This window comes from Bemisia tabaci, chromosome 1 (genome assembly GCF_918797505.1).
Source record: "Bemisia tabaci chromosome 1, PGI_BMITA_v3".
Lineage (NCBI taxonomy): Eukaryota > Metazoa > Arthropoda > Insecta > Hemiptera > Aleyrodidae > Bemisia > Bemisia tabaci.
The window spans coordinates 52,355,471-52,371,132 of record NC_092793.1 but is presented as its reverse complement, the minus strand read 5'-3'; the positions used below and the strand labels follow the sequence as shown (position 1 = coordinate 52,371,132).

Here is a 15,662-nt window from a genome sequence, read left to right as displayed (position 1 = left end):
CGCTAGCGCACTCTATTTTTCCTACCTCCCCTCCCGACCCCTGCGACAAAACCATGCATGGTGCTGAAAAGTTTACTTTATTTTATCAGAAGAATCCGAAAGCTCCGTGAAGCCGCGAGTCGGAAAGCTGTTTCGATTTTGAGCTTAAAGTAGATGGTGAAACTCTCCTTTCTCAACGATTAATGCACGATAATCGGAACTTTTGTTTACAGGATCGTGATTAATTTTTTCCCAAATACATATCTATTTACCTCGCGAGTTCCAAGAAGAATCTCCCAAACCCGGAGGTTCATACCTTCTCCTCCGAAGTTTTCGTGATCCGGCTTGTAAATTTTATTCATCTTAAATCTTATGAATCAATGTATGGATTTAGTGGTGATCGTCTCCGGAGCTGTTTGCACCCCACATTACAGTCAACCGCATCTGACGTAAGTTGAAAATGGTTTTTATTCCAATTCCTACACGGTTCAAAAATCTCTGCTCAAACACACTGAGTATTTAAGACTTTGAAAAACTGCTTATTATCTTTGCTATCAGGTGATGATCCTACCATTAAAATTGGCTGGTCTCTCGGTCATTTTCATAAGAATTCTCTGGTAAATTGATAACCAACCTGTCCCCAAAGTTCTAAGCGAAAGTTGGAAAGCCTGCCTGTTTGGTTAAGTAATCGGTCACACATGCTTTTATAAACATTGCTAAAATACAATACTTCAAATAAGTTCGAGCTACCGATCGCAAAAATTTGGGCAGTTCTCCCATTCAAGAGAGCAAGGATCCAGAACTTTTCCAGCATCTCGCACACATCTATATCAGCATCACCCCGTTAATGGCACAATGTAGTACAAAAGTTATGTCTATACTTTACTTTCTACATGGAAAACTACAGGACGCCTTTTTTTGAAAACTCCAGTGATTTTTCTTCTCCTTATGAAGAATATTCTGTAAAAACTTCGAGCCATGATGTGGGTTCGGTCTCCTTTTAAAAAATGAACTACGAGCGGAGATGTCGAAACACCACAAATGAGTCAAGCATTTTTACAGTATCACTATCGATATGGTATACATTTTGATTAGAGGTTAAAATATGAGGGTTGAAGTCCCTATTTTGTGTAAGGCCTTTGACGTAGTCTCTTAAAGGAGACAGTTTTTATGCGCCTTGAGTAAAATTCAAGAGTAATCTAACTTCTGAAATAGATGTAAGAGAATAAAATGATTTTCCACACCAAAAACTTTGGAACAGGCAACCAGGAGCGCAGGATCTTCCAGGCTTCCACATTTTCACACGCCCACCCGCCGGCTTTCAACAGTTTTCTTGTCGGCTCTTTTCCCTCCAATTCCCAAAGTGATGATTTTTTCCTTTAATTTTTTACTTTTTACCTGTTATTTTTTCCCAGGTATTTTTTTTTTCTTCACGTTTTTTAGTTTTCACAATGGCAAATCATTCCAATTCCTTCAAGGGTTCCTTCCCCAAAACTATTCAGTAAAATTTTACTGCAGGTTCAGAAAAATGCTCCTTTTTATGATACTAAGTCAAAGACCTCCTTATATCTCCCTTCATCACAATGAGAACTTTATGAGTCCTCCCTGGGGACAATTTTATTTACATATTTCTTATTATTTACTGATTTCTTTTTCCAATCTGATCAAATACTCAAACCACCTCATCTTCGCACATCGACGACGTATGAATCCAAAAATTGAAGGCACTCCGGCATTTTCAATGGCTAGGTCCGGATGCAACTATTCGTGTTCTCCGGATGTCCGTATTGCATACCCAAAAAATTGCAGGCGCTCTGGTTTTCTTTGGGACAAAACGTTTGGCTGCGATCGTCGCAGTCTTCAAGGGGTTTCTCATGTTCAATACGATACCGTTTACCATGAATTCCTCGAAAGGATAAATCGCCAAATTGCGTTAATATTGTCGATAGTGATTTCCTCGGGAATACCAAGAAAATTAGAAACTTGTCGAAGAGTACAACTTTGTCCTAAATATCATCGCTTCTTATACAATTCTATCCCAATTATAAGCATGTCCCGATACAACGAAGTTTTGCGTAAATAGCGAGGAAATGGTCGATCTTGAGATTGGTCGAGCATTCATGTAGGGGCGACTTCATTCTCTTCTCCGACAAGGAATTAAAGCGTATTTTTTTCGCACTGGCTAGTGAGACATCGTCACCTTCCGGCCAAAGTATCACAACCGTCATGCGACATTTAAAAATTTCCGCCGCCATTGTATTTTTTTTACAGAGAAATTTTTGGTTGAATCCGTCCGAAAATTTCACTGAATTTTCTTTGTGCTGCTGATAAAATTCAGTGAAATTTCCTAATGGATTCAACCAAAAACTCTATAAAAAAATAAAATGGCGGCGGAAATTTTCAAACGTCGCATACGCTTGTGCTACTTTGGCTGGAATGTGATGACATGTGAAGCTGTGGTTCGTCGTCGCTAGAATCTTCATGTTTTTACTGGCCGGGCTCTGTTTGCGTATTTTAAAATGAATTTTGACGTGATTTGAAGGTTTTTTGGCAGAAACTTGTCCCTCTAAACCATAGTCTTGTTCCAATGAAGCGGAGTTTTTTTTTTCTTTTTTTCCTTACAATGCTATGTAAGAGATTCCGGTCCGGACGATTTTGTCCCAATGAAGTGGTTCTCCAGACTAACCAGTGTCCCAATTAAGCGGAGTTGACTGTATAACCGTACTTCTATTTTCGATGAAAAATTTAATTCACTATTCGAATTTAGATGAGGGATGAGTCAGAAATGAATTCCTCCCTACGATTTTCAGTCCCTGGGGCAGGAGCATCGCTCTTCGCGCTAAGTTATAAAAAAAGCAGGGCCGGATTTAGGGGGTGGCCACGTGGGCCGCGGCGCCGCGGCCCATCTCGGCAAATTTAGGGGGCGGCAAATTTTGAAATTTTTCAAGTGTAGGTATTTAAAAAAATCGGATTCAGAAAAAAAATTATAAACGAGAAAAGGCCACTAAGTCTCTCATTTTCTGAAAGTAGAGGTATTGTAATTTCTAATTTTGTCGTCTTTCGGTGTTACAAGAAACATCACCTTTAATTAGTCGAGTTTAGAGAGAAACCAAACAAGCAATTTGGCCTGGAACGGCGCGGCGCACAGAGCAATGATGACGAGGACTTGAGATGAAAAGAAGTCCTCGGCGCGGCAGTCGGCATGTTACTCATATTAGCGCCTACAAGACTGCACGAATACTTCATGCGTTGCGTCAAACACCATGTGTTCCGCAGCGGTCGGCGTGAAACTCATAGCGCCTACAAGACTGTAGGAATACTTCACGCATTGCGCCAAATACAGTGCGGTCGGCGCGTCGCGGCGGAGGTTAAGATTATTAAACCACATTTATGTTTGTTCTCTCATAATGTATTCCTTCATTCCTTATAAATGGAAGGCGTTTTCCAGAGATAGGTTTACGGAACTTAACTTTCGCTCAAAGTTCCATGAACACTTGCCAGTAGTGTTGACAGGGCTTTTGCAACAAAATTTGTCCAACACAGATAAACGCGTCTTATGCACCCTTCCCACTTTGGCATTTGCACTTGATGGTTTTTAGTGATGTTTCAAAACGAATGAAAAGGGGGCGGCAAAATTCAGGCGGCCCATGGGCGGCAAGTAGGTAAATCCGGCCCTGATAAAAAGGCTGAAACGTTTCGTCTTGCAAAGAAGACGTTAATCATTACATCGAGCATTGATCGTTTTCAAACAGTGGAAGTACAAAAATCTGAAACCAACTGATCGACAGTGTGTGTCTGGCGTGGATTAATTAAACTAAATCGGTTTCAACGGCTTCAAATTTATGAATGTGTTCAAAAGCGCCCGTTTATTCGCGTTAGCTACGCGATGATACGAAAGTATGATAACTAAAAATTTGGGTGAAACAAGACTAAAGTATTAAAATCACCAAACAGGTAGAACGTTTCGAGTCGTCACAGGCTCATTTTTAGCCGCAAAAAAACAACTAAAATGAGAAAGAAATTGAGTGCCAACCTAATCCCAGTTGTTATCACGCTATCGCTGGATTTCGGTTGCGTGATGTAAACTTTGATCAGGTCGGCACTCAATTTTTTATTAATCTTTATTGTTTTTTGCAGTTGAAGATGAGTCCAGAACGGCTCGGAACGTCCTGCCTTTTTGGTGATTTTTATATTTAATTTGATCTTCCTTTACTCACATTCTTAGTTTTCATCACGTCGTTTTCATAAATATTCGAGTCATGTAATCTATGCAATCCCTTGATCATCTTTGTCAGTGTCTTTAGAAAAATACTCATTTTGCAGATAGCAATTTTTTTTTTGCAGAAAATTACTCAATTTGCAGATTTCCCGTTGTAATTCAATTTTTTTTTTGAAGGACAATAAATTACTACTGTTTAAGCTCAAAATCTTGCGTGATTTTAGTCAGCCCTCGTAAAGAAATAATTTTAATTTCGTACAAATAATATGCCGCAAAATTGAATCAAGTTTAAACTTAACATTCTCTAACATAGTTCTCTAAAAAATATCAATGGTTAAATAATGCCGAAAAATCTCTGATTGCATCAACGCGACATTGTAAGGGTCCTCCGTTCATTATAATTAAAAAGAAAGGGGGAAAACAAACCAACGGTTTTTCTAGAAATTTCCCAGAAATTTTCTTCACTCATTCAAAAATATCAAACCAAGTTCTCCGCTTTCTTTTAAAGACAGAAACCACTGCTGTCAGAGATTTGTAAACGTTACAATAGCGATACGCATAATTTTTCTAAAGTAAGACCAAATACTTTGAAACAGCGCAAGGGAGAAAAGTGTTTCTCCACTTTCACCATCGATACGTAATACATTACTATGCTTTTGTTTGTGGCGTTTATAACAACGTTTTCGCTTGATCCGCGCGACACGCAATTGGAGGATCATTGGAATCGTGGCTCGCGTTCGGGGATGAGTGAATAATCGACTCTCGGTAGTTTCCCATTCGAAGTCGTGGTAAAGAATCGATTATTAAGGTAAACCCTGATATTCGATCTTTTCTCATAGGTTTACATGGCAGATAAATCGATCTATCGCAAAGCACGACTCGCCACTGGGGGAAAAGCGTAATGCGTGTTGATGGGAGCCGGCGGGAATCCGTGAGAACCGTGCGGGCAAAGGACCCGCCTGATTCATAATGCATGTATATGAGTTAGTTAAATTTACGGCTGGCCGCCCCGATAACTTTCGTGCTTCCAGTTGTATTTACCCATCAATCGATATTCGATAGGCGATTCTTCCGAGCCGCGCGATCCGTTTTCCAAGCTGCCGCGCCGAAAGGTCGCAGCCGCACTCGGTGAGAAAAAAACCCGTACGACCTTCGGTTCTTATCAAATTTCCTGTGACAAAACGCAAATTTTACACGTAAGTTAACTTTTAAATTTCTTCACTCGAGTTTTTGGAAGGATTTTTTTCTTCTGTAGACCGTGACTGTTCAAAACCGGGGAATGTTCGAAAGTCAGGAAAAATGACGAAAATGTCACGGAAAATTTGTTAAATCATATTTATTTGCTATCTAGAATGGCGGTTGAGGTTTCAAATTATAAATTTTGCCTGAAAATTATTTTCAATTGTGTCTTCTTAACCACTTGTCATATCTTCAATTGTCAGGGGATTCCACCCAAATGCGTTAGGGAAATCGGGGAAATGTCTCGGAATTTCATTTTCTAAATTCTGTGGCAACTCTGGCTCAAGGGAAAATGCCTATTTTCCCATGAAATGAACAGTTTATCCTGGGGGAATTGGGATACCTTTGATTGTTCCGACTGTTTTTCCGGCAGCGCGACCGTAGCACCGTAATCCCTCCTGTTTTTTTCGTTGCTTGTTCGGGGCACCATGTAGTCTCGCTACTCTTGATTGAGAGCATTCACACAGCCTATGTCAAAATCATCGGCTCTTATTAATAAATCATGACACGACGCTCACTCGGAACACACACAAATAATATCCTTTTAAGCGTGGAAAAGTGGTACTAACGGCAGTCAGTTCGCCTTCAATTTTTAGTGTAGGCAAAACGAGCTCCCCCGTGGTCGAATAGTGGTATCATGGAGATTTGGCACGCTAACTCTAATTGTCCTGTTCAAATTTATATTCCTATTTGTATCACTATGACCTGTAACACTGTCAAATTTTTTTTCAACTCTTCATGTATCAATATGAAAACTAAAATAAAATAAATGAATAACTCAGGACACACTCAAACAATATAGCTTTTTACCGGACAGGAGAAGTGACTTTAACGCCGTGTCAATGCGCCTTCAACTTTTAGTGCAGGCACTAAGGCACTCCGAGCTCTCTCATGATTAGTGGTATCACCATACATCTCACACTTAAGTAGAACATACACAAACTATCCGTGTACCAAATTTGAGAGATTGTTCTAACGCATTGAGAGTTCTCGCCTATAGCTTTCGATGTGCCTGTCGCAGGCTGTTAGAATCGGCTCGCAAATGGACTCCTAGACAATGTACAAAGTTAAGCGTTTTGATACATGTCTCTTAACCAAAATTTCACGTAAAACACGATTCGCGCAACGAAAATTACTAAAATTAACTCCTAAGTAAAATATTTAATGTTTCTTGACTCGTGAATTCAAACCTCCTGCTCATAAAAACTCAAAGGTGTACGTGAGTCAAATCGCACACCAAACGTAACCGTAGCAGTCTACGATATGAAATTACGGGAGCCTCAATATCGACGCCTTGGCTCAGCTGTGACAATTGTTTACTTTTTAAACAATTATTAGTTAGATAAAGGATGGAAAGGAACAATACTCGATCGAGAGGCCCGCCGAAACCGTTGTAGTACGTAATTGGACTCACGTAGAGTATTGTGTTTCTTGTGATCGGGCAATTCAAATTTCCCGTAACCAATGTAAAATAAAAACGCCAATATCTTAGCAAGGAGTTAATTTCAGTGATTTTCACTGCAAGAATCGTGCCCTACGTGAGGCTCTGATTAAGAAACATGTCACTTCTTTTATTAACTTCATCGGTCATCAAGATGTTATGAAACATGTAGTAGAGTGCTTAAATTTGCACTTTGTCTAGTGGTCCACTGCCGGCGATGGCTAATTGCCTCCTACATTTCTGTTTCTCATCGGTCCAATTTTTTAATACAATACGTATGTAAATAAACTCGGAAACAATCGGGTCTCATCAGTATAGTACCGAAATTAAAACCCAAAACTGAAAACTCCTTGAAATGTAGCTGTACGAGGGGGGACCCAAAAAAAACCGGAATTTCGCTGTAACTTGGCAACAATGGAAAATATTCGGGTTCCACCGCTAGGAGGTGTAACTAGGAGCTTTGAAGAGTCACTAGGCCAAATTTCAACATCGTAGCACATTTTCTTTCCATTTTGGCGAGACTTGGCTTCAGGAGTGTTTGGCGACTTCGTAGTTTTTTAAAATAGGTGATTTTCATAGGCTGTGTGCGGCTAAACTCTGTCAATTTTTGAAGTGAATGTTGCAGAGAACATGATTTACCTATAACATAAGTGAACAAATGTTTTTCTTCGTTTTAAAGTGTGATTTATTGTTCGAACGTAGGCTGAACGCCAAGCGGTCGTCACCGGCTAGAGCGCAAAATAGGGAATCAATTCGGCAACAACGCGTTTTATGCCAAAATTTTTCACAGCAATGTTCTGAATATTTCTGTATTACATCCAAGTGATATCTGCTAGTAAACGAAACGATATTTAACCATGTTCATTCACAAAAACGCGATTTATTTCATGTTTTCAGCGGTTCTAGCCGATGGCGATAGCGGTTTAGAGCCATACAGGGGTTTCGGGCGATACAGACCATTTTGAAACTGAAAAACCGTAATTACACTGAACTTTTTGATAAGGCTTGTCCTTTGGAAGCAGCACTTTAAAAGGTTAACAGAGAAAACCGTATTTTTATCGAGCAAGGGAGAAAAATTTGAGCTCTAAGTGTTGTTACTGAAATTGACCAATCTTAAAAAACTACGAAGTCGCCAAACACCCCTGAAGCCAAGTCTCGCCAAAATGGAAAGAAAATGTACTACGATGTTGAAATTTGGCCTAGTGACTCTTCATAGCTCCTAGTTACACCTCCTAGCGGTGGAACCCGAATATTTTCCATTGTTGCCAAGTTACAGCGAAATTCCGGTTTTTTTTTGGGTCCCCCCTCGTATTTATATTTTAACGTGAATGTATGCGTCTGCTTTAGCAAAAAAAAGTTAGAAATTATGGGCTGTCGCATCGAGGAGGAAAAAACTGACAGAACATATTTCAGCGCCAAAATACAAGTACGAACCCGCATATGATAAGCCTCTAATCTATCTAAGTAGCTTAATATATTTTCTGTGAATATACGTCGTGCCATTTCGCTGGCTTTTGAATGTTCGCTCCCTTTGATCCGCGCATCGAGAAGAGGTGGGGAACTATGAAATTACTTAGTTCGGTTGCAAAAAGCAGGCCAAGGACAGCAAGGTTCACTGTCGATGTATTCCGTTAATTTGCGACACTTCGGAATACAGAAAGGTTTTCAAATTTACGGAACGCCCTTTTCTACCTCGTCTCTCTAACTACCATTCTTACTGAAATCAATGCACTCGTGACTCGCAATGCACTGAAGTAAGCCACTCTTCAAATCAGACTGGAAAGGAACTTCAAACGTTGCAAGTTATCCGTGTTCACATATTTATACGTAGGAAAGCTTCATCATACGTAGGCGATGAAGCTATTTATTTCTGTACCTATAGTCTAGTAGGTACCAATAGAAGTGTATTATTGCAAGATTGAGGTCGGAAGGAGTTGAAGTTGATTCTTATGTATTTTTGGTCGCTGAATCCGAAGTTGATGTTTCCCATCAAATCCGTCTTATGCGCGAGTCCTCCGGAAAAGCCGAAAAACTGCCAAAAGTGAAGTAAAAACCATGAGTAAAAAACGAGATCTCTTTAATTTTGTCGGAATTTTACTTCGCTACAATTTTGGTGAGAACTTAATTTTCCGTTCTAACGATTATTAAGCTATTTATGCCTGAAAAGCTTGTGAAAACGTCTTTTTCGGCAATTTTCCGGCTTTCCCGGAGAACGCACCAGGCGGATTTGGTGGGAACCATTAAATTCAGATTCTGCGACCAAAAATACCGAATCTATCGCGACGGCTCTTCGGATTATCGAAGCCTTTTGCTCCGTAGGCAATTTTTCTCACAGTCCCTGCAGTAAAAATTGCCTGCCCAGCAAGGAGCTTCGAAAATCTGAAACTTTTTTTAAAGCTCTGTCGCGTCGAAATGACGCGCTTCTTGAAAATTTTGAGAAATACCTGATGGCCTTGATTTTCGCGCTCTTTTACGTACCGTAATCAGTTTTTCCAATTATCATTTACCAAAAAAAGTTATCGCAATTTTATAATTCGGGAACGCTCGTAACGTCATTTCTCGAAGACGTTCTTCCTTGAAAACACGAAAAACAAACAGTACGCTAAAAAATACCCTGCTACCTAAAGTTTCAGCTGCTTACGACAAAATGAAGAGGGGGTACATCAATTTGAAAGAAAAAATGGCAACTTTGGAAGCGCATAGCTCACTTATGAAGCGTTTCCAGGCATATGTGTATAGGAAACAATAGTCATAGTTTGAGCCAAAAAATCGATCCTGATAGTTAACTACCTACGTTAACTTCCAGACACCCCGTACACGGAGAAAAAACCTCGTCCGTGAGACCCGAAGTTTAGGTCATATGGATCTCTGAAGTTTTCAGATTGAGCATCTGAACGCTTAAGGTCTAGCTGTCGAGGTTCGGATCACACATATGAAACTTCAGTTCTTACATCAGAAGCACTTCAGATGTGAGAACCGAAGTTCTTCCGATGTGAAAACTGGAGTACTTCAGATGTAAGAACTGAAGTTTCAGATGTGTGATCCAAACCTCAGCAGCTGGACCTTAAGTGTTCGGATGCTCAATCCGAAAACCTCAGAGATCCATATGTCCTTAACTTTGGGTCCCACGCACGAAGTTTTTTTCTCCGTGTATGGTGTACGCACCTAAGCCTCCGTCTAAATTAAACCCATTGACTTACTATTTCTTTGATCCGGTCCACAGGTTTGAATCGTGACGATTTCTCCCTCCATGGATAACTACAGTACCCGCATTACCTCTTTCTTCTCTCGGATATGTGGACCAACTTTAGTCGGAAGAAAGTGGGTAAGTTTCCACGTTAAAATCTACTGTTCCTGATTCTCCCATCCCTTAAACTCTGATAGCCTTCGACAACCGTGTTCTAAGAATTATAAAAATCAAATGAAGGCGAAGAATAACATCGCTATTGTTATACCAACAATTTAAATCCATCGGCGGATCCAGCAAATTGGCAACAGTGTCTTTTCTCCATTTAAATCTATGGAAATGTATCGATTCGTGGAGGGGTCAGGTGCTCCGACAAGAATCGATTATTTATCATAGGTTTAAATGGAGGTAATCCGGTTTTGCCAAATCGCTGGATCCGCCTCTGTTTAGATCGAAAATCCGCACGTCCAAGTTTGTCTCTCATGGATAAAAAGTTGGACCGCGTCAAGCAGAAAGGAAACGAGCTACGTCAGCCATTTCCAAATTTAATTGGGCAATCTAATATTTTACACAAAAACGGTTGTGCGAATTTTTGTGCACATTTCGGTAAATTTTCTGCATAGTACGAAGTAAATTCCTTAAAACTTTCAAAAAAATCCACACAAACGTGCTCTTGTAAAAAAAATTAAACTGTCCAGTTTTCGACAATAGCTGATGTGATTTGGTTCCTTTCTGCCAAACGCGGTCCCGTTACTTCGGAAATTGAAAAAGAAAAACTCGCAGTATGTATACTAAGTACGTCCAAGTATGGAATTAGCTTGATAAAGCGGGAAAGGCCGGGTGCCCATAAAAGCCTTTTTTACCTTATAATTTGAATTTTTTTTTTTTCTCACTAGAATGGCTTTTAAAAAAGATTCGACGTGACGTGGCAAATTACGCTTTTTAATGTCGTCATCTAGTGACCCTGATTTAGTTTTAAAGTTGTACCGCATTATGAGCGTTGTATCGTCCGGTGAGCGAAGTTGAGTCTCCTTGCGGTTTTTCCCCAAAAAGTGTTGAATAAAAGAAAAACGATTTATCAAGTGTCACCAAACAATATTTCCTCGGTAGCGTCTGTTTTTCTTGATCAACGGTTGAAAAGCTTACTCATATCCCCTCGAGTGTCTAGCACTGGAGAAGAGTTCTCGTCGGAATGTGACCAGGGTTGTCAGCTCTGGGGAAATTCTGAGAATTTTAATCGAAGCACGCGAAAACCGTGGGGAATTTTCCTATCGATGCGTCAATCGCTGGATCTAGGTCAAGGGTTAGGGAGTTTACCCTACCTCTGTGGACAGTGTGTATTATTATCGGACGGGGTTCTAGCGTCCACTCTCTCCAACTTGTCAATTTTTGATAAGCTCGTGTGGGGCACCCAAGGTCGCCAAGTTGTGTGAGTATATGTGGATATTTTTTTAGGTTTTAATTGAGGGAACGTGCTGGAATCCAGCACTATTTACCAACAATGGAGGCGCCTTTTGCACCCCGTTGCCGTGGCTCCAAGGGAGAGCCATTTTGAACTTGTAACGCAATGTGAAATCCAACACTTGATTGTTCAATGCGGAATCTGTGCACGTGCCGAATTAGCTCCCCACAGTTTTGCCTTAGGCGCTTCTGAAGGGAGAATGAAGTTGCGCAGCTTTAGCTCAGAGCCGGAGAATCAGAACTGACGTACTCGGAATTATTGATTTATCTGCATTTTTGACACCCTTTGGAAAGGTTGAATTTTTGTAAGAAAAAAAAGAAAAGAAAGAGGTGAAAGTTGGACGAGTAGTGTGCGGTGAAAAATCAGGGAATGCGTAAATTTTGGAGTCAGGAGGACTCGAGAAAGAGCAATAGAGTCAGGAAAAGTTAGGGGGAAAAAGGTAGTCATATCGAAACCTTGGTTCAACCATCAAATCTTTCTCGCAAGTGCCGTAGATCCGCCTTGATATGAATCATGGGAATATTAATATCACACAGAATCCAAGGTGTCATCTTCCTTCCTCCACCATTCACTCGTCAAAGGGGACTTAAATCGGAGATTCGGGACTCGGGAGACTTCAACTCCGGTGTTCGAAACTCACCTTTGAGTTTCAGAAGCCATGTGGCCCATTAAGCTCGATTTTTAGGAGCCATTGCAGATGTTTTAGGGGCCAAATTGACTTTTTGCCCATTGTATATCCGTCGCACTTAGTGAAAAGTTAGAATCCGGTGCCGTGCGTCGAAATTTCAAATAATCTCCAAACAGAAAAAGTAGGATTCTTTTGAAGGGGGGGGGGGGCAATTTTTAGGGGCCACGTTGGCGCAGAGCATGCCGTTTTTAGGTTCCATGACCGATTTCTTAGGCGGATTTGGCGCGTTGGTGCCTGTGAGTTTCGAACACTGTTCAACTCACACCTCCCCGTAAATCTTTTGCATGAAAACGCAACCCTCGCATAAAGCTTTTTCTCGTCTGTAGACACAAAGGAAAAGAGTGAATTCATAAAGTTGACAACAATAAAAATGAAATTTTGAGCTTAAAACCAATGTACTAAATTCAGACACGGGACAGACCGGTTGAATCTGTTCATCGATTTTCGCTTTCCTTGGGAGTCTAGAGTTTCCTTGGAGTCTTCCCTCGGACGCGTCAAATTTTTGATAAGGGCAATAGACGATTTGTTGCTCATCTGACCTGAGAGCGTATCTCTATTTCCAAGTGAGCCCCAGAAAGCCCCGAGTCAAATAGCAGTGGCGTGGCGTGCTTTGCGATGTATCGATTAGTAGAGTGGAAATGCCGATTTAAAAACACCTGAGATGTCGAAATGTAACCTAACCTAAGTTCAGTGTTGCCGTGTGACCTAACTCAAGTACAGCGTTGCCGTGTGACCTAACCTAACCTAACCTCACCAAACCTAACCTAACCTAAACCTAACCTAACCTAACCTAAGTCCATTTCAGTTGCGGGTTGCGTGCCTCGCCGACCTAAGGTGCAGATATGCGGGTTGCATACCTTACGGACGGGAGGCGTCCTATGTTGGTCGCTCACCTCGCCGGTGCTCAGCGATAATTTGTGAAATGCAGCCCTCACGACTCCTATGAAATGCGGGTTGCATACCTCACTTATGTTAGGAGTCAACACGCGCGTGGCATTCCATGATCAACGAAGCTGACCGTCTTGAAAGAGACGTTACTGTGGTCAACACCACGAATTTTCAAACACCTAGTGACACTGGAGAGATTCCAGCATTTTTTACCGTCGACGAGAAGGAAGAATTAGCCGTTCGATTAATCACGCGGGCTTCCACTGTAAATTCGAGTGAGGGCTCGCGGAGCTCCGTTGTGCGGGGCTAGGGAGAGGGGATCAGGGGAAATGCCGATTTGCAAACACCTGAGATGTCGAAATGTAACCTAACCTAAGTTCAGTGTTGCCGTGTGACCTAACCCAAGTACAGCGTTGCCGTGTGACCTAACCTAACCTAACCCAACCCGACCTAACCTAACCTAACCTAACCAAACCTAACCTAACCTAACCTAAGTCCATTTCAGTCGCGGGTTGCGTGCCTCGCCGACGCAAGGTGCAGATATGCGGGTTGCATACCTTACGGACGGGAGGCGTCCTATGTTGGTCGCGCACCTCGCCGACGATCAGCGATAATTTGTGATGTGCATTCCTCACGAACCCATGAAATGCGGGTTGCATACCTTACGGACTGGAGGCGTTCTCATGTTGGTCGCGCACCTCGCCGGTGGTCAGGGATAATTTGTGAATCGCATTCCTTACGATCCTCCTGAAATGCGGGTTGCATACCTTACGGGAGTAAGGCGTTAACATGCGGGTTGCATACCTTACGGAAGTAAGGCGCTAATACGCGGGTTGCATACCTTACGAGAGTACGGCGTTTACCTAGCCTAACCTCTACACCCCCCTCAAATGGATGACGTCATCCCACCCGCACTTTGATGTTCCCGCGCCGATTCAGGTGATCCTCTGTCAACTCCTCCTCCGGCCGCCGTTCAGGGTGCGACCAAGTTTAAACCGGCGTGGCCCGCTTCGCGATTTATCGATTGATCTGTCATTTAAACCTATGAAAAAAGATCGATTATCAGGGTGCTCGCAGCGAACACCTTACTAATCGATTCTTTACCATAGCTTCAAATGGCGAGATATCGACAATCGATCATTCACGCCACGCCACCGGTTTAAACCTGCATCAAAGGCGCAGAGCCGCGCTCGGATCGAACGCTGTCCGAACGAGTCTGAGCCTGCCGGGACAAGTCTGAACCGGTTCGGGTCTCTTTTCCTTCGAGCGACCGGGAACAAGTTCCGAACCTGCCCGACGTTGCCACCTCGTGACTCCTTCATCTCTGCGACGTTGCCGCTCCGTTCAGCCCCCCGGGTGTAATTTCACGGTTTTCCTAAATAAATAAAAATGAAGAAAATAAGAAATGAATAAAAAATAAATACAAATAATAAACAAGCAGAAAAATCCAACATGAATATGTTGGAAAAGCGTGCCGAATAACTAAATGTTGGACACAAACCTACTATTTTCACGTTTTGTCATTTGCATCAATTGGTACTTTTTGCTAAATTTGGGAGAAAATATTGATTCATGAACGTTGAATGTAAATTGATTTTAAAGATTCCGTCCAATTATCTTGATTTTAAGCTGATATGCGGCATTTCGCACGACCGTGATTTGGGCGAACTGCCGTGCATCGAAATCGCGTTGAGTTAATCTCTTTGGATTTCGAACTGTAACTTCTCTCCTATTCGGCCGATTTTTACAAATGAGGTCTCTTTTTATTTGTACTTTAACGGAAAGTAAGGAAAAACTCGCTAAATAGACGGAAAACAATTTTTGTGAAAATTTGGTGGATCCTGGCGTCACGGTGAATGGTTAATCGGGCGTGGAAGATAATAGGTTCGACGAGGCGACCCTCTCCTCGCCGTCTTTTATTGCCTTGCTCGAAACCTGACACCCAAAGCTATATCGGGAGATAACTGCAGTGGTTTGAGTGGATTTCTGCAGGGGCCACGGTTAGTACATGGTATAAAGAGTCACGAGGCTCATCACAGATTGCACTTGCAGTGCAAGACGCTCATTGGCTAAACAGTTTTGGCGGGAAAGAAGGTTCTAGAGTTGAGTCCTCCGAGCGTAAGAAAGCTTCTATGAGGTTTTTGTCAAATGAAATAATACGGTTTTGACAGGAAAATGTTCTCAAGGGTTCCCAATTAGCAGTTCATTCGGTTTTTTGGTAAGAGACCATCAAGGCTTGACAGTATAATGGTTCGAAGACAAGAAAACGGGTCCGAGGAAAAAAATATTTGGACGGCCCGTTGAATAGCATTGGTTGATCGGTGTGCTGTACCATGGTACATCCGAGTGATTTCAAAAAGCGAGCCCTACTGGCACGCTTGATAGATAAAATGAAAAAAAAGAGAAAATAAACTTTTGTGTCTTAATGGACGAGACGCCGTTAAAATTCATGAATAAAATTTCAAAAACTTAAAGATAGACTCGCCCGTCTTAAGAATCGAACCCGGACCGTTCTGATAAGAACTCGATTAGAAATCCGGGCTTCTACCGACCGAGCAA

At 41.7% G+C, this 15,662-nt stretch overlaps 1 protein-coding gene across 2 annotated transcripts in view; it reads left to right on the top strand.

Moving 5' to 3' along the window:
- The first annotated feature begins 38 nt into the window (after positions 1 to 38).
- ATP8B (ATPase phospholipid transporting 8B) overlaps positions 39 to 15,662 on the top strand; it is a 50,882-nt gene continuing 35,258 nt past the window's right edge. For both annotated transcript variants that reach the window (XM_019055337.2, XM_019055335.2), the window contains exons 1-2: positions 39 to 428; positions 10,102 to 10,203. In XM_019055337.2, the coding sequence (XP_018910882.2) occupies positions 10,173 to 10,203 (31 nt within the window). In that variant the 5' untranslated portion in view covers positions 39 to 428; positions 10,102 to 10,172. The remainder of the gene's footprint in view (positions 429 to 10,101; positions 10,204 to 15,662) is intronic.